General features: G+C 51.2%; 7 protein-coding genes across 7 annotated transcripts; 6 read left to right on the top strand and 1 right to left on the bottom strand.

Moving 5' to 3' along the window:
• Positions 1-599: 599 nt before the first annotated feature.
• Positions 600-1,483, top strand: COCVIDRAFT_91669 (hypothetical protein; the record flags this gene model as incomplete). The annotated part of the gene is made up of 3 exons (XM_014704015.1): positions 600-839; positions 998-1,132; positions 1,199-1,483. 3 exons carry the CDS (start codon positions 600-602, stop codon positions 1,481-1,483), a joined length of 660 nt encoding a protein of 219 aa, XP_014559501.1.
• Positions 1,484-4,115: 2,632 nt separating this feature from the next.
• On the top strand, positions 4,116-6,101 carry COCVIDRAFT_35270 (hypothetical protein; the record flags this gene model as incomplete). Its single annotated transcript, XM_014704014.1, has 5 exons — positions 4,116-4,159; positions 4,222-4,653; positions 4,863-5,600; positions 5,687-5,901; positions 5,971-6,101. 5 exons carry the CDS (start codon positions 4,116-4,118, stop codon positions 6,099-6,101), a joined length of 1,560 nt encoding a protein of 519 aa, XP_014559500.1.
• A 957-nt stretch (positions 6,102-7,058) lies between these two features.
• Positions 7,059-13,034, top strand: COCVIDRAFT_91539 (hypothetical protein; the record flags this gene model as incomplete). Its single annotated transcript, XM_014704013.1, has 2 exons — positions 7,059-10,933; positions 10,985-13,034. 2 exons carry the CDS (start codon positions 7,059-7,061, stop codon positions 13,032-13,034), a joined length of 5,925 nt encoding a protein of 1,974 aa, XP_014559499.1.
• Positions 13,035-14,954: 1,920 nt separating this feature from the next.
• Positions 14,955-17,087, top strand: COCVIDRAFT_13569 (hypothetical protein; the record flags this gene model as incomplete). Its single annotated transcript, XM_014703944.1, has 1 exon — positions 14,955-17,087. The coding sequence occupies one exon, from the start codon at positions 14,955-14,957 to the stop codon at positions 17,085-17,087; it is 2,133 nt and encodes a 710-aa protein (XP_014559430.1).
• Positions 17,088-17,539: 452 nt separating this feature from the next.
• COCVIDRAFT_24182 (hypothetical protein) lies at positions 17,540-18,149 on the top strand (the record flags this gene model as incomplete). The annotated part of the gene is made up of 2 exons (XM_014703967.1): positions 17,540-17,710; positions 17,805-18,149. 2 exons carry the CDS (start codon positions 17,540-17,542, stop codon positions 18,147-18,149), a joined length of 516 nt encoding a protein of 171 aa, XP_014559453.1.
• A 598-nt stretch (positions 18,150-18,747) lies between these two features.
• On the top strand, positions 18,748-20,631 carry COCVIDRAFT_24181 (hypothetical protein; the record flags this gene model as incomplete). Its single annotated transcript, XM_014703966.1, has 1 exon — positions 18,748-20,631. One exon carries the CDS (start codon positions 18,748-18,750, stop codon positions 20,629-20,631), a length of 1,884 nt encoding a protein of 627 aa, XP_014559452.1.
• Positions 20,632-20,894: 263 nt separating this feature from the next.
• Positions 20,895-21,728, bottom strand: COCVIDRAFT_91738 (hypothetical protein; the record flags this gene model as incomplete). The annotated part of the gene is made up of 3 exons (XM_014704012.1): positions 20,895-21,251; positions 21,357-21,433; positions 21,671-21,728. The coding sequence occupies 3 exons, from the start codon at positions 21,726-21,728 to the stop codon at positions 20,895-20,897; spliced, it is 492 nt and encodes a 163-aa protein (XP_014559498.1).
• Between the last annotated feature and the right edge of the window lie 316 nt (positions 21,729-22,044).

Raw genomic sequence — 22,044 nt, 5'->3', positions numbered from 1 at the left:
CACGCCCGGCCAGCAACTGCAAAAAAGAGGACCAGGACAAAAAAGAAAAAAAAAAGTCACACAACGAGGTGCGTACTTTCCGTCACGAACCGTCACCCCTACCCTGCCCTGCCCTCTCCCCTTCCCTTTTCCCTTGGCTTGGTCTGGTCTGCCTACCTGCCTGCCTGCCCGCCTGGCTGCACCTGCCTGGCCCCTCGCACCCCGGTCGCGCAGGTCAGTGTGGTCACGCTGGCTGGCACACCCCCCCAGCCACTCCCTGCCGCACGGCTCGCCGAGTAATTAGCGCTTTCCGCCGGCAGCACCGTGCGACCGAGCGTGCCCTCCCCGCGCACCTTTCCTTGCCATTTCCTGCTGCGCCATCACATAGGGACCAGCGCCCGATCTTTTAACAGGCCGCGCTTCCTTTTCCTATTGAGGTCAACCTTTGAGTCTAACCAAACTCAACCTGTCTGCAGTTCGTTCTGTAACATTTTGCAAGCCCGCCCAAACCACGCAAGAACGCCTGCCAACTCCCCACACTCCGCCGCATCCAGTTTAGGGCCCTCGTCCGCCAAACACTGCCGGTAACCACCATCACACTGCCGTCCTCGACAACCACCATGGCCAGCGAAATCACCGAGCACGACCAGAACGCGTCGCCCTCTGTCCACGACGACGGAAATGGCTCCCTGGGCATGGAGAACCGCGGCGTCAAGCGTGCGCGCGCCGCTGCCGACGACGATGACGACGACGACGACAAGCCCGGCCGTGAGCGAAGAAAGATTGAAATCAAGTTCATCCAGGACAAGTCGCGTCGGCATATCACCTTTTCCAAGCGCAAGGCTGGTATCATGAAGAAGGTATGTTTGTCTCGTCAAAAAAAACCCCCGCCCGTTTTTTTGTTGTCCCTGTGCGCGCCGCGCGAACTCATCCTGCACACGCATCCACCTACAACTCCCCAACCTGCGCGCATCCAAGAGGAAGCCCTTCTTTTTGCTGACCGTGGCAACCCTCGCAGGCCTACGAATTGTCCGTTCTTACCGGCACCCAAGTTCTACTGCTCGTCGTCTCTGAGACGGGTCTTGTCTACACGTTTACCACACCTAAGCTGCAACCGCTGGTCACCAAGCCCGAGGGCAAGAACCTCATCCAGGTAAGGCTGCTCTCCTCCCCTTTCAACCCAATCCCTTTCGCATTCCATTCTTAACCACGCCCGCAGGCCTGCCTGAATGCCCCAGAGCCCTCAAGTGGCGATGCAAACGGTGTCGACAACGACACGGTCGAGTCGCCCGAGGACAACCACGCTCAAGTGCCACCGGGCCAGCCCCGCATGCCCCCCAACAACCAGGCCATGCCCCAAGCCTACATGACCCCAGAGGCTGCTCTGCACTACCAGAGCTATCTGCAGCAACAGCAGCAGCAGTCAAACCAGTACCCCATGGCGCAACAAGGCATGCCCCGCCATCCTGGAGGTCACTACCCCCAGGACCAGAAGCTGGGCTAGACGTTAATACATGTATACTTCTACCGGTTCGGTAGCAGGTCAACTCCTCGCAAGGCGCATAGTAACTGGATATGGATACCCACATAATGGCAAAAAAGTAATCACGGTGTCGCTCGGCGAGCGGTCGCGCCGGTGTACGAGATGCGGAATTTCGCATTACAATGGCGGTAGCAGCAGTGTAGTAGCAGCAACAGCAGCAGCGGCGGCACGATATCATGTGGGCACGCAATGTTGGAGAGAAATGCAGTTGCACTTGTCGGACGACTGTATGTCCTTACGCGGATATTGGCGTGGTGTGGTGTTTTCTTTGTTCTCATCTCCTTTTGCCGTCACCCTCGACATCTCTAGCATTTGGTGTCTCATTTAGCAGGTACTGTTTAGATCAGATCTCTCTCTCTCCCCCTCTCTCTCGCTGCCCATGGCATCGGGTCGAATGCAGTACGATAATTCACTCTACGCTCCACCTTCTCACTTGTGTCCCGTTTGTTCGTGGGCCGCTACTTCCCTGTAAGCCTAGTTTGGTCTGGGCATTGCTTCCTGTTTTGTCGCCCCATACTTGCCTTTCTGGGAGAAGATGACGTGCCCACTGCCCCAACACCGAATTCTCCGTACTTTTTGTGATCATGCGGTTACCTTTTTTTTCTAGTCGGTTTGTTCATCACCACCCTTTTGAATCCACAACGTAGCCCCAATAAACTCAAGACTAGTGATCCCACACATACACCACTTACACGCACTCTTTCTGACTACTCTACCCGCACCACTCTACTATTGCTAAACTACACTCGGGACACGAGGTCTGAGGATGTAACGTTACCTCTAATCTTGTGCACGACTCGCCCAAGGTTTGTTGCAAGGTTTCTTTTGCGGTCCGTTTAGATCACAGATTCCAAAAGAATGCCCTCGAGGTTCCGTTACACCCGCGAATGCATCACTTTTTGTGAAGCCCTATGTATACGTAAAGAGGACTCGAGGCGACTAGGAAACCCCGGCTACATGAACACATTTGAAATGGAGGGAGCAATCATCTTGGCCTATTGCTTCAATACGAGTACACATGGTGATACCATGTCGGTGTACACGTACGGGGAACACAGGCAGCCCACCGGTGCGAGCGCTCCCGCCACCGGCAAGTTCGGAACTTTATCAAGAAGCCGTGCACCTATAAAGAGGGTGTTTGAGAGAATGCAAAAGAGCGCCACGGTTGGGCGAATGAGGCTTGTGGGGATGACGAAACGCCCTATGGATACGCAGATGAAGATTATCAGCACTCAAAAATCAGGGTCCTGGCTTTTTTCTTTTTTTCGAACAACGCACATACCCAGACAAGGTAACTGCTTGATGAGACAGAAGTATGGCGTGTGTCGGACCACAAGTCTTTTGATTACGCTGACTACTACTGCCGCCATAGGGCTGACCTCTTTTCTTCCCTGCCAGCTACCGCAAGGCCACAGTAACGGACCGCTCCGCTGAAACTCTCCACTTAAAGATACACACAATGTAACTGTAGTGCGACAAGAGAGCTTCCCGTCTTGTACCGTTTCTTCTTCTCCTGCCCACGGTGCTCACAGCCAACGATTTTCTCGAAGACATGGGGGGGGGGGGGAAGTCTGAGCATGGATTGCGCAGACCCACCCGCTCTGCTCGCCTCGTACACTTGACTGGATCTCACGCGTCCATACTGTGTAGATCCTGGGAACTTATTGACTGTGTGCCACGATACGCGTCACTCTGCCGCTCGGATGCCGGCCTCGTCCCGTCGCAGGGCATTTTACTTCTTCGAGCGATCCCCGCATTCCGCAGAGCCAATGCCCTTGGCTGGGGACCAAACGTGACACACAGACCTCGATTTCTTTTACATCACCAGTACCCTTTCCCGGCCATTGATACCGTCTGTCCCGTGTGTTGGTTCGAACCTTTTTGCGTTTCCACCAATCCACACGTTGCTTTGTTCTTCTAGACCTAAGTATACTAGCCAGCCCGCGCATTAAAAGCACCATGGTATAAACGACCACGACACATGGTCTCCCGACCGAAGGATTGCATTGACCCACTTTCACAGCTGCTTCGCGTAGTCCATGCTTTCAGCTTTGCTCATAAAGTAGGGTTCGCTTAATATCAAGCCGTGGTTAAAAAACTCACCTTGCTTGTATAGCCCAGCTCTTTGTGCATTCGCGCAAGTTACACGCCATCCCTATTGTCCCGTGCTAGTAGGGGACCTGGACTCTCTCACCACACACCATAGTAAGCGCGAACGAAAGCTGTGCACAGCTCGGCAACCAATACAAATGTATAATTCCTTTTATCAGCTCGACCGACGATGATTTGCTACTTCCTTATCTACGACTTGTTTGTTCCTCTCCCCCCCCTTCCCCTCCATAATAGTGCCGAAGCATCCTATAAGATGAGTTCTTACGTCCTGCAAGCCGGCATATAAGCTTTAATGATCCCCCTTCCGCGAACCCGCACTTGGCACCATGCATAAAAGCATTCTGTACCAGGACAATCGTGTAGCAACTTGATCCATTGGCTTTTTTTTCTTCTAAAAACATACTTACTCTTCCCTCTCTCCCCCCCCCTTCTTTCATCTAGCTGCTAGGCTACTACTCCCCACTTGAAAGAATGACACGCAATGCCTCACCAGAAACCAAACCCCCAGCCCCAACGCAAAAGGAGGTCCTAACCCACGATGCCTCTCTCACCGCTGCCGCCACCCACGACGCAGAATCACCCCCCAGCCTCACCTCCGTCGACGCCGACGCCCTCAAACTCGCCTCAATGGGCTACACGCAGGACATGCGCCGCAAATACACCGTCTGGTCCGTCCTCGGCGTCGGCTTCTCAATCACAAACTCTTGGTTCGGCATCTCGGCCGCCCTCATCACCGGCATCAATTCTGGCGGTCCGCTCCTCGTTATCTACGGGATTTTGCTGATTGCGCTGATTTCGACGGCGGTGGGAGTTAGTCTAAGTGAGTTGGCGAGTGCGATGCCGAATGCAGGAGGGCAGTATTTTTGGGCGGGGGTGTTGGCGCCGGGGAGGTGGAGGAGGGGCGCGAGTTATGTTACGGGGTGGTTGGCGTGGTGGGGGGCTATGTTTACGAGTGCGTCTGTTGCATTGGCTGTTGGGGGGGCGGTTGTGGGGTGTTGGCAGTTGGGGCATCCTGAGTTGTAAGTTTGATTTTTTTTTATATTCCTTGTTTCCCCATATCCCGTCCCCTTCCTTGTTCTCTTTTCTTGATTATGTTGAGGGGGGGGAGGAGGTGAATGAAATGTCATGTGATGAAGAGATATATGTGTATATGTGTGTGTCTGAATGAGAGAGAGAGAGAGAGAGAGATAGAAAGAAGGAAGTACTAAGTATACTGTGCATGCTAAAGCACGATCAAAACCTGGCACGTCTTCCTAGCCTACCAACTCTCGAACCTCTTCTGCTTCCTCTTCAACTGTTACGGCAAGATCCTGCCTTCGGTCGGTAGCACTACGCTCTGGACCTCGCTCGTGTCCTTCCTCGTCATCCTCATCACCGTCCCTGCTGTAGCACCCACGCACCAACACGCCCGCTTCGTCTTCGCCACCTTCATCAACAACACGGGCTGGAGCGAAAACGGCATCGCCTTCATCGTCGGCCTCGTAAATACAAACTGGGCCTTTGCCTGTCTAGACTGCGCCACGCATCTCGCCGAGGAAATCCATTGCCCCGAGAAAATGGTCCCCATCGCCATCATGGGCACTGTAGCCATCGGCTTCGTAACAAGCTGGTTCTTCTCCGTCGCCATCTTCTTCTCCATCGTAGGCGACTTTGCTGATATCAGCGCTTCGGCAACGGGCGTCCCTATTCTCGAGATTTTTTATCGTGCGTTGGATAAGAGTACCGCGGGCGCTATTGTGCTCGAGAGCTTGATTATCGTTACAGGCCTCGGGTGTTTGGTGGCGAGTCATACGTGGCAGAGTCGGCTTTGCTGGAGCTTTGCGCGCGATAGGGGTGTGCCGGGGCATCGGTGGTTGGCGCAGGTGCATCCGGGGCTGGATGTACCGCTTTATGCGCATGCGGCGAGTTGTGGGGTTGTGGCTGTCATGGGGTGTTTGTATTTGGCGTCTTTGACGGCGTTTAATTCGTGAGTTCTCCCTTTTTTTTTTCTTTCTCCCTTCTCTTTCTTCTCATATCACGTGGATATGACTGAACTGACGGGATGTGTTGTAGAATGATCGCAGCATGTATTGTTCTTCTGTACCTCAGCTACGCCATCCCCGTTATATGTCTTTTGCTTCGAGGTCGTAACAATATCGATCATGGCCCGTTTTGGCTGGGTCCTTGGGGTGCGGTTGCAAACGTTGTGTTGCTTGTCTGGACGCTGTTCACGCTTGTCATGTACTCGTTCCCTTATGCGAAGCCTGTTAAGCCGGGTAATATGAATTGTGAGTTCACCCCTTCCTAGTTATCTGCTCGGATACGTATTACAGTGGATTGTGCTGATTTGAGAATAGATGTTTCTGTGGTATATGTTATTGTTGCTTCTTTTGCGGGTGTATATTGGTTGGTTAGCGCACGTAAGGATTTTAGTACGGTGGAGGAGCGAAAGGTAGAGGTGCTTCAAGGGAGGGGTGTGGACGGTTAGATGAGATGGTAGTTGGAGAGTGGAATGCTTTTAGGTGGCGTTGGGTATTACAGTATTGACATTTCGATGACCGAAACGTTTGTCATGGATTAATAGAAGAAGCCTGGATTTATTACGGTCCAATGTCAAGTGAGTTCAGAGAAAATCATAATGTAAAAACATGCTGTAGAGAAGTGTGGTGCATATTGTGACATTGGTACTAGTGTCTGTCTCGTGACCTCAACTTTGACGTCTGAAATTACCTGATTAGATATCCCCATCTAACGATCCCAGTCCAACAATCTCAGTTCAAGTCAATTGTGCAATGCATGATAAAGAGTTGCTATGGGGATAGAACAGGAAGCGTAATAGGCTTGGCAGGCTCAGGAACGCGGACGCGGGGCGCTAGCAGAGGCCGCGTCGCGCGTTTGCATGGGGCCTTGTTCCAATGCACCGACGTCCCATCATATGTGCCTTTTCTTTCTTTCTGTCGCAACCGACGCCCCCGACCCCTACCCTCTTCCAACTGAACCCGCTCTCTCACCGACGCTCCTTTGACAACACATTCCCAAGTCCCGTATTTGCAACCCACAGCAGCCCTCGCACGTTTGACCCAGAATCGGTGCCGCGCACCGGGTAATTGATAGCGAGCGTCCGTACCTCGGTTCCTGGCACGATTGATAGGTCATCGCCTTGTAGATAGACACAGGTGCGCATTTGAAAAAAAGTCAACAGGACTCTTGGGCGCGTTCAATGCTGGGTTGCGGCTTGGCATCTCATAGGGACTTGTGAAAGGGCATTCCGTCCCAAGTGAGCGTCTTGGTGAGAGAGTATGGCGGAAATACTCGAGAAGATAAAGTAAGTAGTGAGACGCGCAGAGGACCACACATGTCGTGCCTCTACCCGTCGCAGTCTATTTGATCACCAGCCTGCGCCATGTGTTCCTTCCTCAATCATCTCTGTGCACCTTGACTGGCCATGGCTGACTTGGCTCCTTGCAGCGAGCTTCGAGAGCTGCCTGAAGACCAGCATCTCTTCTGTCCCCGCATCGGCGACGATGGATCTGTTTACTACGACGAAGACATCGCTGCCTACCCACCGGAAACCGACCCCGCCGAACTCGAAGACCGCAGGATAAAGATCCAGGCAGCCGAGGAGCGGAAATGGACGGCACTCAAGGCGACGGAGATATTGGCATTTGATGGAGAGGAGGCGGCACCACACAAGGAATGGCTGATCAGCCGGCTCAACCACCTGATGCAGAGCTGCGATGTCTGTGTGAGGGTCTTCCATCAGTCCAGAGCCGAGTGGCGGACACGTCTGCTCGACTCGTATGACGAGGAGAACATTGGCCCATTTCTAGAGGTGGTGGATGCTCAATGCTTGCAACGCATACACAAGGGCCTGGACGAGGCGACCGAAATCCTCCGTAAAGCCGAACCGAAAACACGCTCAGTACGACTGCTGCCGAACGAATGCACCTATGGCTTCTTTGAAGCCTTGAGCTGCGATGCACTAATACGGAACGAGGAGCTCCTCCAGAAACACTTTGACGCTCCCTTCGACATGGTTCAAACGAAGAAACGATTAAAAGTTCAGACATACCTTCCAGCCATGACGCGCTTCTTGTTCAGCAGGGTCGAGCGGCGCCAAAAATGGGCGACAGAGTCGTGGTCTACTTTCAAGCGCAATATGCTGAAGTCGGAGTGGGATTGGGCTGTGCGGGACTACGTCACAAGTGCCATGATGAAGATTCAGATGTACAACCTCGACATCTCCATGGTACCACTTTTCTGGAGTGGCGCGCGACTCATAGTCGCAAAGATGGACAGAGATCTCATTACCGAATCCTTGCGAGGACTCGATGGAGATTTCTATCGGTTGATGCTCGACCACCTTTCGCTGAAATCAGAGGGCTTCTTGGACTTGATTGCCACCATGAAGCAACTACTCGAAAAGTCTCCCGTCGACTACTGGGACGGCATGAACGCCGTTACCCCGTCTATTGCAACCGTGGTTGAACAAGTGTTTAACAGTCCCGTTTTCAACCAAATACTCTTAGCAGCAGCGGAAGATAAGGAGCAGAATATGAACAACCTTCATTCTGCCTTTGCCTGGATACCGCCTTTTCTTGACTCGATTAAGCTGGCAAATCTTGGACCAGCGGTTCGGCCTTTTGCTCAAGCGCTACTTGGCCGCTTTCAATCAGACAAGTACCCGCAAAAGTCCAGGGAATATTGCTACAGGGAAGGTCTTAAAGTACTGGACTATGCATTCCGCAAAATGGGAGAAGGCAAGACTATTGATAGATTTGTTGGCCAGCCCACCGTCAACAGCATGCTTGATGTGCTATCTACCTATATACAGGCACTTGTCGTGAACTTGAAGCGTTTCAAGGGCAATAAAGAGGACCAAGGGGACTTTCAATTAGCACTCTCGGTCATTGAGCATGCTTTCAAGCTCGAGGCACAGTCTTTGATCATTGAGAGGCAATTGATATCTGCGAAGCAGCCATCGCCCACTGAGACACCGCCGTCCAGTCCTATCTGGAAGACTGTCTTGAGGGCAATAGGGCCCGACAGTTTGGAACTCGCAACGCATATGCTCATTGCCGGGAGGGGCCTGATCGGCCTTGAACCTCTGCAGATGAAGTCGGGCGTGGACAAAGTGCCCCCGACGGTGCGCCATTTCAACGATCGTTTTAGGTTGTTGTCTCAATCTATTACCGATGTCGTGGAGAAGATGTCTGAATTCGAGCCCGCCTTACTGCAAGCGCTGTTTGGCCAACAACCCGCAGCCAGTGCAATTGTCTCGTTGATGTTCTCATCAACGGAGGATACCCGCAACTCCGCTGTTGAGCTTTTGAAGGTCATCAGTGGAGAAGAAGAGCGCCGCGGGGCACTGCAACACATCCTGAAGGCCCACTACAGGCATGTCGTGCGAGGTATCTCAGATTCAGTGCGGCAGGTCAGGTTAAAGAAGGCATTCTCTCCCGTGCCCAGTATGATCAGGACCTGCAACGATATCATCGACATCATTTGCAACACTCAAGACGGTATCTTGCGTGGCCGAGAATACGAATCCGGAGACGCCGCGGCGACGATGAACCTGTGGGAGAACCTTTGGGACTCACTCACTATGATCTTTGCAACGACCGAAGCCTGGAGTAATTTGGGCTTCTATGACAAGGCCATGATGATGGATTTCTGCAGAGACACTATGCAATTTGCTGATGTTCTGTTTGACCAGTGCAGCATTTTCGCAACTGCCTTGAAACCTCCTTCCACAGACGACGAGGAGACCACGTCAAAAACCCAGTTGCTCAAAGAGCTACTAGCACGACCCGCAAATGCTATGGAAGGCTTAGCAAGATGGCTGCGTCTTCGCGACGAGTTTTTGTCGAGTAAATCCGTTACGCTGATTAGCAAGCTTCTGGTCCGGCTACATCGGGTATCTATTGAGATTGATGCTGATACGCTCTCCTACATGGAGCGCGTGCTCTCAGGAGATGTGCGCGCGAAGCTTAGCGATACGCAGCAGGCTGAGCTCCAACAGGCTTTGGAAGAGCATCTTGGACGCCCGCTTGTCAAAGAAGAAGAGCCCGTTAAGCCCAAGCAAGTTTCCATCAGCAAATGGATGGCTCCTGATGCTACTTCATCGTCACCAGCTGATGCCAAGGCCAAGTTGCTTGCTAGTATGACTTCCGGATCTAGCAAGTTCCAAGAGCGACGAGAGCAGATGAAGGCTGCAGAAAAAGCCGCACAGAAGGCTGCTGAAGACAAGAAGAATGCTACGCAAGCTGAGTTTAAACGCAAGCGGCAATTGGACAAGGAGAAACGAGAGAGAGAGAAGGCCGCTGCGGTTGCCAAAGCCAAAGCGGCTAGGGGCATCACTGCTGAAGCTGGTTCTGGATTGGAAGGCTTGGGAGTCTTGGGCAAAGATCAGGCTGCAAAGGGCGAAGGCTTGATGCATTCATCTGACGAGTCATCAGATGAAGAGGGCGACATTGACGAAGATCTCTTTGGCATCAAGAAAGAAAAGGTCAAGGCCGGACCCAGAACAAACATTGTCAACGAAGTCAAGATTCAAATGCCGACGAAGAAGAAGAGAGCTCAACGATCTGCCAAGGACATGCGTGCTCGTTTGGCACCTGACCTTAGTAGTCTACACCGTACTATCCTCAGCTGGAACTACTTTCACGAGGGCGACTTTCCCCCAAAGTCGAGACCAGAGCTGTATTCCAAGGTCCTCAATACTTTCCGCACACCCAACGACTACCAAAATACTTTCGAGCCGCTTCTAACCCTTGAAGCGTGGCAAGGCTTTGTCAAAGCTCGCGAGGAGAACCAAGCCAGGCCATACGAGATACGAATCACCTCGCGAGCTGCTGTCGATATGTTCCAGGAGATTGGTAGCACTATGACACATGTCGAGAACAGGGAAGTGTTCATCTCTGAAGGTGACATTATTCTCTTTTCGCAGTCAAAGAATCCCTCAGCTGAGGAACCGACTTGCCTCGCCAGAGTGTTCCGTGTGAAACGAAAGCAACAACATATTGAAGTCTCATACCGCGTCGTACCAGGCAATCCACTGAACTCGGCGCTACAGCCAAACAACACCCTACTCGGTACTAAGCTGCAGTCCATCACTCCTCTTGAACGTGAATATGGTGCGCTCAAGGGTCTTCAGTACTATGATCTATGCGATGAGATCATCCGGGCGAAACCGTCTCCACTCCTCACCTACAAGGATAGTCAGATCCAGCCGCTCATCTCCAACTACAACGTCAATACTGCACAAGCGAAAGCCATCAAGTCAGCTATTGACAATGATGCATTCACTTTGATCCAAGGGTAAGTCATCACATGTTCGTTTACTACTACAAATGCTAATTACCATCGCAGTCCCCCTGGTTCTGGAAAGACCAAGACTATTACTGCAATTGTAGGAGCTATACTCAGTGACAGCCTTCGCAATCGCGGTACTTCTATTTCTGTTCCTGGCCAGCAGCGATCAGAGGCTGCATCAAAGAAGTTGCTGGTCTGTGCGCCCAGTAACGCAGCCGTTGACGAGTTGGTGATGCGTTTCAAGGACGGAATCAAGACGCTGAATGGCGATTCGCGTAAAGTTAACATTGTGCGTTTGGGACGAGGTGATGCTATCAAAGCTAGTGTGCAGGATGTGACACTTGAGGAGCTTGTCAACCAGCGACTAGGTGTCGATCCATCGGACAGCAAGGATAAAGAGGCAACACAAAAGCTTTTCCAAGACCACAAGAAGATCTCAGATCAGCTCAAGCAAGCTTACCAGCAACGAGACTCTGGCGAGGTCAAGGGTGAGGCTGCCGCCAAGCTTGAAGAAGACATCAATGCTCTGCGCAGACAAAAGACGGCTCTAGGAACAAAGATTGACAACGTAAAAGACGACGAGAAGCTTGCCAGCCGTAATGCCGATCTCAACCGACGAAGAGCCCAAGAAGCAGTGTTGAATGAGGCACACGTCATTTGTGCAACGCTGAGCGGATCAGGTCACGAAATGTTCCAGGGTTTGAGCATTGAGTTCGAAACCGTCATTGTTGACGAAGCCGCCCAGTGTGTGGAGATGAGCGCACTCATTCCCCTCAAGTACGGATGCGCCAAGTGTATCTTGGTCGGAGATCCAAAGCAATTGCCTCCAACTGTTTTCTCTAAAGAAGCGGCGCGCTTCCAGTACGAACAAAGTTTGTTCGTTCGTATGCAGAAGAATCATCCAAACGATGTGCATTTGCTAGACACACAGTACCGTATGCATCCGGAAATCAGTTTGTTCCCCAGCCAGACCTTTTACGATGGCAGGCTGTTGGATGGTGGTGACATGGCTGGGCTTCGCAAGCAGCCGTGGCATCAAAGCATGGTCCTTGGACCATATCGCTTTTTCGATGTCAAAGGTCAGCAGGCGGCTGCGCCAAAGGGTCATTCGCTTATCAACGTTGCTGAAATCAAAGTTGCAATGCAACTGTATAAGCGACTGACCTCTGACTACCCCGACTACGACTTCAAGGGCAAAGTCGGCATCATTACGCCTTACAAGAGTCAGTTGCGTGAGCTGAAGCAGAGTTTTATGCAGGTATACGGCCAGAGCATTATCGAAGACATTGATTTCAACACCACGGACGCTTTTCAGGGTCGTGAAAGCGAAGTCATCATCTTCTCCTGCGTGCGAGCTTCCCCAGCAGGTGGCATTGGTTTCCTTCAGGACATCCGTCGTATGAACGTCGGTCTTACGCGTGCCAAATCATCTCTCTGGGTTCTCGGTAACTCTGAATCGCTTCAGCGAGGACAGTATTGGAACAAACTGATTGTCAATGCCAAAGAGAGGAACCGGTTTACCGATGGTGACGTTCCAAAGATGCTGAACCAGCATTCGAGCAAGTTCCCTGCACCAAAGGAAGGATACGTGCAGCCCAACCGACCTGCACCTGAAGTCAAGTCAGAAGTTAAGTCTGAACCCATGAGCAGATCGGGAAGCAACCAGTCCGCCAGCACCTCATCCAGCTCAGACGCAAAGCACATCAAGCAAGAGATCAAGCAGGAAATCAAACAAGAAATCAAAGCCGAGCACAAGCTTGTCCAACACACCAAGCGCAAACTCGACCAAGAACCCAACGGCGTAGACAGTCTCAAACTAGAAAGCAGCGATGTCGAAATGGATGACATCGCCTCGGACGCTGCCTCAACCCCTATGAACGGCGGAAGTGGCCGCTCAACCCCAGCTCTCGCCGACCCATCCCGCCAAAACTCCACAACATCAACAAGTGCAGACGCGACCAACGGCAGCGGCGCCGCAAACGGTAGTGCCGTCCCGCTTCCAACCGACGTCATTGGAGGCATGTCCATGGCCAAACCCAAAATTCGGCGTCGCCCCCGCGAACCGGCGAATCCTTTTATCAAGAATAAGAAACCAAGGACAGGGTAACTTGGAGACTCGAGTACGCTGCATAGTAGATGGGCATGGCCCAGCGTGCGGCAAGAAGGGGCAGCGGGGGGCGGGGGTTTTTTTTTCTTTTGCGTTTTGTCAAAGTCCATGTGTACGAAATAGCGAGTGTATTGGCATTAACCTGGCGCTTTCTTGGAAGGGTGAGGGGCGGACAATATTTATCGAGTGTGGGGTTTCTATCTAGATACTAGCCACATTTGATACGTACTGCATATGTTTCTTATTTGTTTTTTTCATGACAAAGACAACATGGGTCAGCATGCCGTTTTTTTGATTTTTTTGGGGGGGATTTCAAAACTTTTGCCATGTGAAAAGAAGCCACGCAAGCCGATCGTTCTGGCACGGCTGCGATGGTATCCGCGCCGCTAATCGGGGAAGTGTGAGGTTCAGATGATGGTGCGTGGGTTATATGTCTTTTGTCTTGCCTTTCTTTTCTTTTTTCTTTTGCAGGAAACTGGCCACGTACGGTAGTTGAAGCATTCTTCCCGCCCCGGTAGGTAGGCACGTATATATATATGTGTGTGTGGGGAATGCCATAAGCCTGATTTTTTGTTCTATTTGGGCAGCTACTTATCGTTAACGATACCCGGGAGGCTGGGCTGTGTTGGGAGCTGGGGGGGTGGGTGAATTTTTGTTGTGAATTGCATCGACCGATTTCCTTGGTCCCCCCCTTGTCTTCCTAGATGCATTTGCCTGGTTCATGCGTTGTTCAACCCATGCGTCACCCACGCAATCTTTGCCGTTGACAATAAAACATCATGACAGTAAAAGTATGTATGTATGTATGTATCTGCATCTTCGCCACGCAACTCCTCCAAACACGCCAATCCTCCCCCCCCCTTTCACCCTTACATATCCCCCATTTCCAAATACCCTTTCCTTTCTTCTACCTACTCCAGCATTATACACTTCAATATTATTTTTTTTCGCGCATCTGGCAGGCGTCAGATACCGGGGCTAACGTTTATTCCTTGTCTTTGCTGCCGGAACAAGCAAAAAGGACATACGTCGTGTGGCTACCAAGGATTGGGGACCGGGGTACGAGTAACTACATACGGCTGACGATTTTCTGTTGCGCTTTCCCGATTTCGTAGATGGAAATGTGTACCGTGGATTCGTGGGACTCTGTGCGCGATGGGGGATCAGTGCATCGGAGGGGAGGCTGGGGTGATGGGTTGGTGTTTTTGAGGGATCGATGATGAGTGAGTTTATTTTTTTTTGTTATCGAGTGAGAGTATGGAAATGTTGCGGTGAGAGATGGAAGTTTGTATGGGATTCATTACTGTGGTGATGGAGAGTCTGAATTTGGATAGGTAACGGTAGTTGATTTTCGTTTTTCTTTTTTCTTTCGGCTTCGTGTTCTGCGTCGACTATTTTCTTTTTTGGCATCATTTCCTCATTTCCACTGTTTCTGTTTCAGACGTCGAAAAAAGATATATCTGTGTCTATGCGATTGCTGCATTGTTTAAAACTCTGTTTGCTTGTCGGTTTTGCCTTTGACACACTGTTGTGCGACGATTGAGCTCCCTGTCTTTTTTTGTACGATTACGAAATTGAGAAGCGATTTGTTTACACGCGTATGCGGAAAGAGTGCATTGCATGATTATTTTCCCATTTGGTTTAGAGACCGCGAATTGTTTGCAGGAAGTATAGGTCCAAAGGAGGTGTCGGTTGCCAGAGAGTGAGATTCCGTAAAACAATCGCACGCCACGGGTACTACTCGTCCAGTCAGATCCTGAGACACAAAAACACTGCGTCTGCTGGGCTACTAGATTCTCATCAGTCTCACTTACCGAGCAAGCATTTCCCTGCGTCTGCTCTGATACCGGTCCGAGAAGGAGTCCAGCAGTCACGACCGTTCACTTCGGAGTTTTCCGGCCAAAACAACTACCGCCGCCAATGTCTTCCGTATCTACAGAGAGAATCCTGAATTCGTTCCCCATGTTCGGTCACACAGGGTGGAGTGCCCTTCAATACGCTGGAACATTCTACGACACCCGTAACCGCACAAGCACAACATCAGGCTCGTTCGAGAGCATATCAACATCCTCAATGTTCGATGAAAATACCCCACCGACCACTGCAGACACGCAACCGGCTAGCCTCGACCTCTCGCCGCCAATAGTTTTCAAACATGAGGTTAAGACCCAGAAGAGGGGGAAAGGGACTTTTCTCAATCACACTCCAAGGAGTTACGAAATGCAAACGCCCAGGACAATGGATGCATATGGATCGCTAGGGCATTCCCGTGAAAAGTACTCCTGCCATAGGATGTTTGGTTGCGCCGTGTCGGTTGATGAGAGTACTATATTTGCGAGTCCATGCGGGTACAGTTCTTCAGCAGAGTCGTGTCAAGGGGACTACAAGATTTCTGTTCTTCCTGCGACTCCGGTGGAGCTCGATTCGAAAGAGGTAGCATCTCCATCGTCAAGAGAGGATCATCTATTATCGGTAAAGCCGATTCAACGCTCGAGTTCACTTCCAGTGGCTAGAGCTCTCAAGTACGAGCCACGCGTAGCCTTGCCTTCTGGGTATACACGATATGAAGTCGGTGGTTGGAGTACGAAGCCGCAAATCGATCATTCCCCGGATAGAAAGTACTCAGGTCGCAGAGTATCGTTCAAGGTCACTGCGCCGGATTCGAGGAGTGCTTCACGACATGCATCACTGGAGCATCTGAGCACCAAGAACAGGCGGAAGGCTAGCCGTGAAGTCATTAGTGAACTGCCACAGAAAGAGATCGAACAGGCTGGGAATGTGGCTGTTTTTGGAGTGACGCAGGAGTATTTGGACAGTCAGGTTGGCGAACCGTTTTCAACCTCTGAGACGTTCCATGCGTACTCGTCTGATTCGCGAGAGATGCTTGTTCCTGAACTACCTAAGCGATCAATCTCTGCACCAGTCAGGAAACAATATGTGAGCTATGCTGCTGAAGAATCGGACATGCGCGAGGCATTACCAGCACTGCTCTATCGAGGGCCAAAGAGCGTCATACCTTCAGGCTTCCCGTTTCATATCGCTCCTTCTTTGCCGGCGGTTGGTGAAAACGGCAGTCTAGACCATGCACAAGATGTGTTGTCTAGGAAGATTCATATTCGGGACGGTGAACATAAAGCGCGAGGCCCGAAATACCTTGATGTAGGGAAAGCAGAACAGAGAGACCATCCGCCGGTAGGCCGACTGGCGCCACCAATCCTCAGTCACGAAGCACTCACCGCGAACGCCAATCTTGGCTTGAACGATCTCAGCTATTATCTCAAACATACCGGACCATCGCCTACGGAGTCCAAGCACCCTAAACTCCGCCAACGAAAAAGGAGTATCAAATTCTTCCGACCGAAGGAGCGAAAAAAGCAGGCACCGGCACATGGAGGAGGTTCTTCTCCTGAGAGAATAGCCAAACAGACACCTATTAACCCCGCTTGGGTGCGCGAGACGAAAACGTCTGGGGGCGTAAGACACCTGCGGATTGTGATACCAACGACGGAAAACGAATGCGATATGATAGTCAAACCGCTTCCAGCGCTACCAGTCCAGGGTCAACAGCACACACGCAATGTCTCGTCCAACGGCTTCGAGGAAGATACGCTGTGTCCGCCTGAGAACTCTGCTGTACAACATATCCTATACGGATCATCTGAAGCAGCAATGCACTCCTTCTCTGAGCCGCACATGACTTATCATGAACAAGCACGAGCTCATAAACTGCGAGATTCACAGCACGTAAAACGTAAACTAGCGCCTGATGGCTATTACAGCAGGAATATCAGAGGGAAATACCGCGACAGTTTTGTTGACGTGGCCGCATGTACCACAGATGCGTTTCACGACGCTATAATGCATGCGCATGACGATGAGGGATTTGAGGAAGAGGATTCAGTGCGTAGGACGGAAAGACTGGAGGAACGGGTTATGCTGCTACAGAGACAGAATATGCGGCTTATGGAGGCGCTGGCGAAGATTGTGGGCGTGGTGCTAGAACATGATGACTTGGATTGTGAGACGATGATGAGGGCGTCGTTGCGGGCGTAGATGCCCCACGAGTTATAATGTGGTTAGAAAGTGAAGTCGGGGGATCCGAGAATGTAGTAATGATCTAACGCGATGTCGTGGATACCGATCATGTTTCGGACGATGAAGGCAAAGTCTCGTATCGGGGCTGTATTGCTCTAAATATAGAATTTCTTTTGCGGCTAATTTGGTGTTGAGTCCGAGGGTAGAAATGATCCGTCGTCATTCGTCTTGTTCAGGGTAATGCCAAGCCTCACCGCCAATCGTATCGATAAGCCAACCACGCCCGTTATTTCTTTGCCCTGCTCTCCCATCTTCGCTGCGGAGAAAACTGTACTCGTCTGAGCTTGTAGAATCTTGTTGACACTTCAATTGCGATTTGCTATATATAATCCTTTGCCATCCCTGAGGCGACGCATATAAACAATCCTCGGAATCACCGCCAATTTACACCGACATATACAACCACCACAATGTCTGCAGCAGGAGAAGGCCCGCTCTTTAGCACCGATCTTATATCTCCAGAAGTGCTCAAGGCTCTACCAGAAGGTTACAACTGCCGACCCCTCGAGCGAAAGGACTACGCAAATGGGTTCCTGGATGTACTACGTGTACTCACTACTGTTGGTGACATAACTGAAGAGGTAAGTGACATGCATATTCTACAAAATGTAGCAAACAAGGAAATGGACCACTCTCGTTTTACAATCTAGTACAACTAATACGTATTCTCTCCAGCAATGGAACAAGCGCTATGACTGGATGTCCGCCCGCAACGATGAATACTTCCTCCTCTGCATCACCGACTCGTCCAACGCCATTGTCGGTACCGGCGCCCTTATTGTCGAGCGCAAATTCATCCACCAACTCGGTCTTGTCGGACACATCGAGGATATTGCGGTTGCAAAGGACCAGCAGGGCAAGAAGCTCGGACTGAGAATCATCCAAGCGCTGGATTTCGTCGCGGAGAAGGTTGGGTGCTACAAGACTATTCTGGATTGCTCAGAGGCGAACGAGGGGTTCTATGTCAAGTGTGGGTTCAAGAGGGCAGGACTTGAGATGGCGCATTACTATGGCAGGTGAAAAGCTTAAAAAAAGCAAGGTGTGATGGGACTTCGATAAGGCGCTTTTTGCTGTCTGCGTCCATTTGACGAGTATAGGTTATCATTAGACGGTATGCTGTACATGGACATGTATAGAGAGATATGATAGATTATTTCCGGTTCTGTCGAGCTATCTACGAGTTTTCTGTACAGAAATGCAAATCAAGAGGACAAAATACATGGGCATACAGCATCGTTAAAAAACATATTTAGGAGCATCACTCGAGACAACGACTAGAACAGAGGTTACCGAAATATGTTTGCTAGAAAATCCCACAACGCTGACTTTGCAGTCTTGTTATGTTGGACATGGTGTGGCTGCATTCATACCAGGAAAACAGTGGAGGGGCTAATGTCCAATTTGATCGCTTCGACGCTTACTCACAAACACCATCTTTACAATAACAATCTTGCGCGACAATGGCTTGATTCGCTGCCATGTTTGTGTCAACAAACTTTTCTATCGAAACACATAGTCCGAAAACCGTATTTTGACAAATATTTCACATATTATATGAGTCACAAGCGGAAAGAAAAAAGTCACTGCAAATCAGAAAGAGATAGTGGTACAAGAAGTCATGGCGCAGGAAAGGTCAAAAGTCCCAGATCACGAGAGCGTAACACAAGAAAACCAAGAACAAGAGACGCCGCCAGCAACACAGCGAACAGGAGCAGTACCGTGTATTTCTCCACCAGAGATCCTAGGCGAAAAATTCGCACCTTACAACCCCACCTCATGGCCCAAGATCCCCTCTGGACTCCCTTCTGATCTGTGGACCCCCATACAATGCGCACCCGCTAACTTCACGCCCGACCACTTTCTTTCCGTGTGCCATAATCTACTCGAAAACCCCAATCTCACCGCCTCGCATCTTTCGCGTGCAGAGCTCTCGTACACCAGCTTCACGGACGCAACATTCAACCCGCAGGCCGAGACGCCCGAGGAACTCGCTAACATCATCAAGCACCTACGCCCAGAATGCCGGCCACGGCTAATCCGAGGCGGACTGCCAGGATACACACTTGACTACACAGTTGTGCGGAAACTGGTGCCACGGAATCCTAAGTTGGACGATGCACTTATGCAGACTTGTCATTTGTTTGTTTCAGAAGAGGATATCACGGTGACTACTGTGGATGAAGAAAAAGAAGAGACGGTCAAGGCAGAAAGACACATGGTCATTTACATTCCGCATGTTGACGACACCGACAGTGGTGCCGAAGCGATTCCCTACTACCATCCCAAAGTCCGCGCTTTGGCAATCCTGTACACGTATTTTCCTACGAAATCTGACGCACCCTCTGGCCTGGAGTCACCGGGCTTGCTATCTGTCTACTACAACCTTTTTCCTCAAGTACCACTGGACAATCGACTCGAGCGCACAGCACTCAAGCTTGCAGAGATCATACACAAGCATGCGCGCGGTCGACAGGCAGGCTACAGGAAACGCGTGCATCATGATCGGATAATCGGACAAAAACGATTCCAAGACACGTATGCATATCTCAAGGGCAAATACGCAAAGGATCTCATCACCGCATGGATCGAGCAAACACCACCCGAGAAACATGTCTTCGAGGATCTAGGCATCGCCGCCTTTCTTGAGGAACTCTGGGTAGACATGTACGGCGGCGAAGCCAACTCCGAAGTACCCGACGACGAAGTATCTAAATCTGAAAGAAAGAAGGCAGCACAATCAAACTTCCCCGGCTTCGTAGACATCGGCTGCGGCAACGGCCTCCTCGTTTCCATCTTAACCACCCAAGGCTGGTCCGGCTGGGGTTTCGACGCGCGCAGCAGAAAATCCTGGGATACATTCCCTCCATCGCACGCTGAAAAACTCAAGGAAATGCTACTCGTACCAGCTATCATCCAAGCCTCTCCTTCTCTTTCACCAATCACGCCTGAAACCCTTTCGTCCACGACAACAACGACACCCCACCACAGCGGCATCTTCCCCCCAAAAACCTTCATAATCAGCAATCATGCCGACGAACTCACACCCTGGACTCCTCTTCTCGCATATCTGAATTCCTCACCTTTCATCGCTATACCATGCTGCAGCCATGATCTAGGCGGCACACGGTTCCGTGCGCCGGTGCATGCTAAACACCTTGTTGCAGACCCGGCGACTGAGAAGGCACGGAAGAAGAACAAGCAGCCATCGGCGTATGCGAGTCTTTGCTCGTGGGTGTGTCATTTGGCGGAGGAGACGGGGTTTGAGGTTGAGAAGGAGTATTTGAGGATTCCTAGTACGAGGAATGTGGCAGTGGTGGGGAGGAGGCAGGTAGTACATAAGGAAGGGGATATGCAAGGCGGTGATTTGGAGATGGAAAAGAGAATGAGTTTCTTGAAGGAATTGGTTGAAAAGGAGATGGGTGAGTTGAGTGTTGAGCAAGTAGGGAGTATGTGGATGAACAGTGGGGATGGGTTACTGAAGCCAGGAAAAGGCGGACATTGAAGAGACTGATTGCAACGACTCTTCCCGACAGTGGTCATGGAACAACTTGTAATGACAAAAACAATTGAACAATCACCGAAGCGTATGGGGTATCATTGAGAACACGGTCATCTAAGACTGCGACATCGCAACTCAGACAAGCGATCCATTCGTAGTATCATCCGGTCATTTCGCCGTATCCGAACCCATTTTGTTATGCAGTAAAGCCCGACATGAAGATGAAACGATATCTAGCCCTACTCCGAAAAGCCCTCTCAACTGCTTTAAGAAGCAGGAGCAGCACCACGGCCACGTCCGAATCCACCACGGAACTCGGGCTTGAACTCGCCGGGAGCACCGCCCTCACCCTTCTCGCCCTGGTCACGGCGGCGGTACTCGCCACGGTCACCGCCACGGCCGCCACGGCCTCCGCCACGGCGCTCACGGTCGTCACCGCCGAGCATGCCTCGGGGAGGAGCAGAGCGCTGCTGCTTGATGTGGGTCTGGGGAACAATCTCGGCGGGGAGGTGGAGCCATTCACGGAGGTAGTCGAGACCCTCGGGGGTGAGGGTGTAGTAGTAGTATTGCCATGAGAAGCGGGTCTTGAGGTAACCGCGGGAGGTCAAAGACTGGCCTGCTGACTGTTAGGAACCAACGTGGGGTTGCGGTGTAGCACATGTTACTGACAAGCTTTCTGTCTAGAGTTAGCAAATCAATTGATTTCAAAGTAGAAGAATAACACGTACGATGACGAAAAGGTTCTTGGTGTCAATCTCTCCGTGCTTGGGGAGGTTGAAGTCCTTCTTTGCGACCAGTACGCCCTCTGTGGTGACCGTGTGTCAGCCTATCCTTGTAGTGTGCAGCAAAGCCGCCAAAATGTATAATTGTGCCATAGCCATGGCTCGAATGCGCGGGGATACTAACCTCGGAAGAGGTACCTGTGAAATAATTGTCAGCCGTTTGATTCAATTGAATATACTGAAAGGCCAAGGGAAGCTCAGGAATCAAGTCGGAATATTTCATGCGAAACTCAGAGCTCGACTGCGCGAGTTCCCAGGACGGTTGCAGAGGTGGACTAACTCGTGGATCGCCTTGCGGTCGGCCTTGGGGATGAGCATCTTGACGGTTTGCGAAAAGACTCGGGGATGCTTGAACTGGTTGGTGAGGTCGATGAGTAGAAGTTCGCCGGACGTAGGCATTTCGACGGAAGGGTGCGCGACTAATCTAAGCGAGGCGCTATGACCACCTGTGCCAAGTCGCGCGTCTAGGTCTTTAGTACCGCCGCCTGCTTCAATACCAATCCAGCCTTCACACCACATACACATACACGCAAACACCAGCATACAGCAATAACAACATCAACCTGCATCCGACTACTGGAACGAACGAAAAACACGGATATACCCCACTCCGAATCACAACTCCACTCACGAT

This window comes from Bipolaris victoriae (genome assembly GCF_000527765.1).
Source record: "Bipolaris victoriae FI3 unplaced genomic scaffold scaffold_18, whole genome shotgun sequence".
Classification (NCBI taxonomy): Eukaryota; Fungi; Ascomycota; class Dothideomycetes; order Pleosporales; family Pleosporaceae; genus Bipolaris; species Bipolaris victoriae.
Note: the sequence above shows the minus strand (reverse complement) of the source record. Positions and strands in the feature narration are given on the sequence as shown.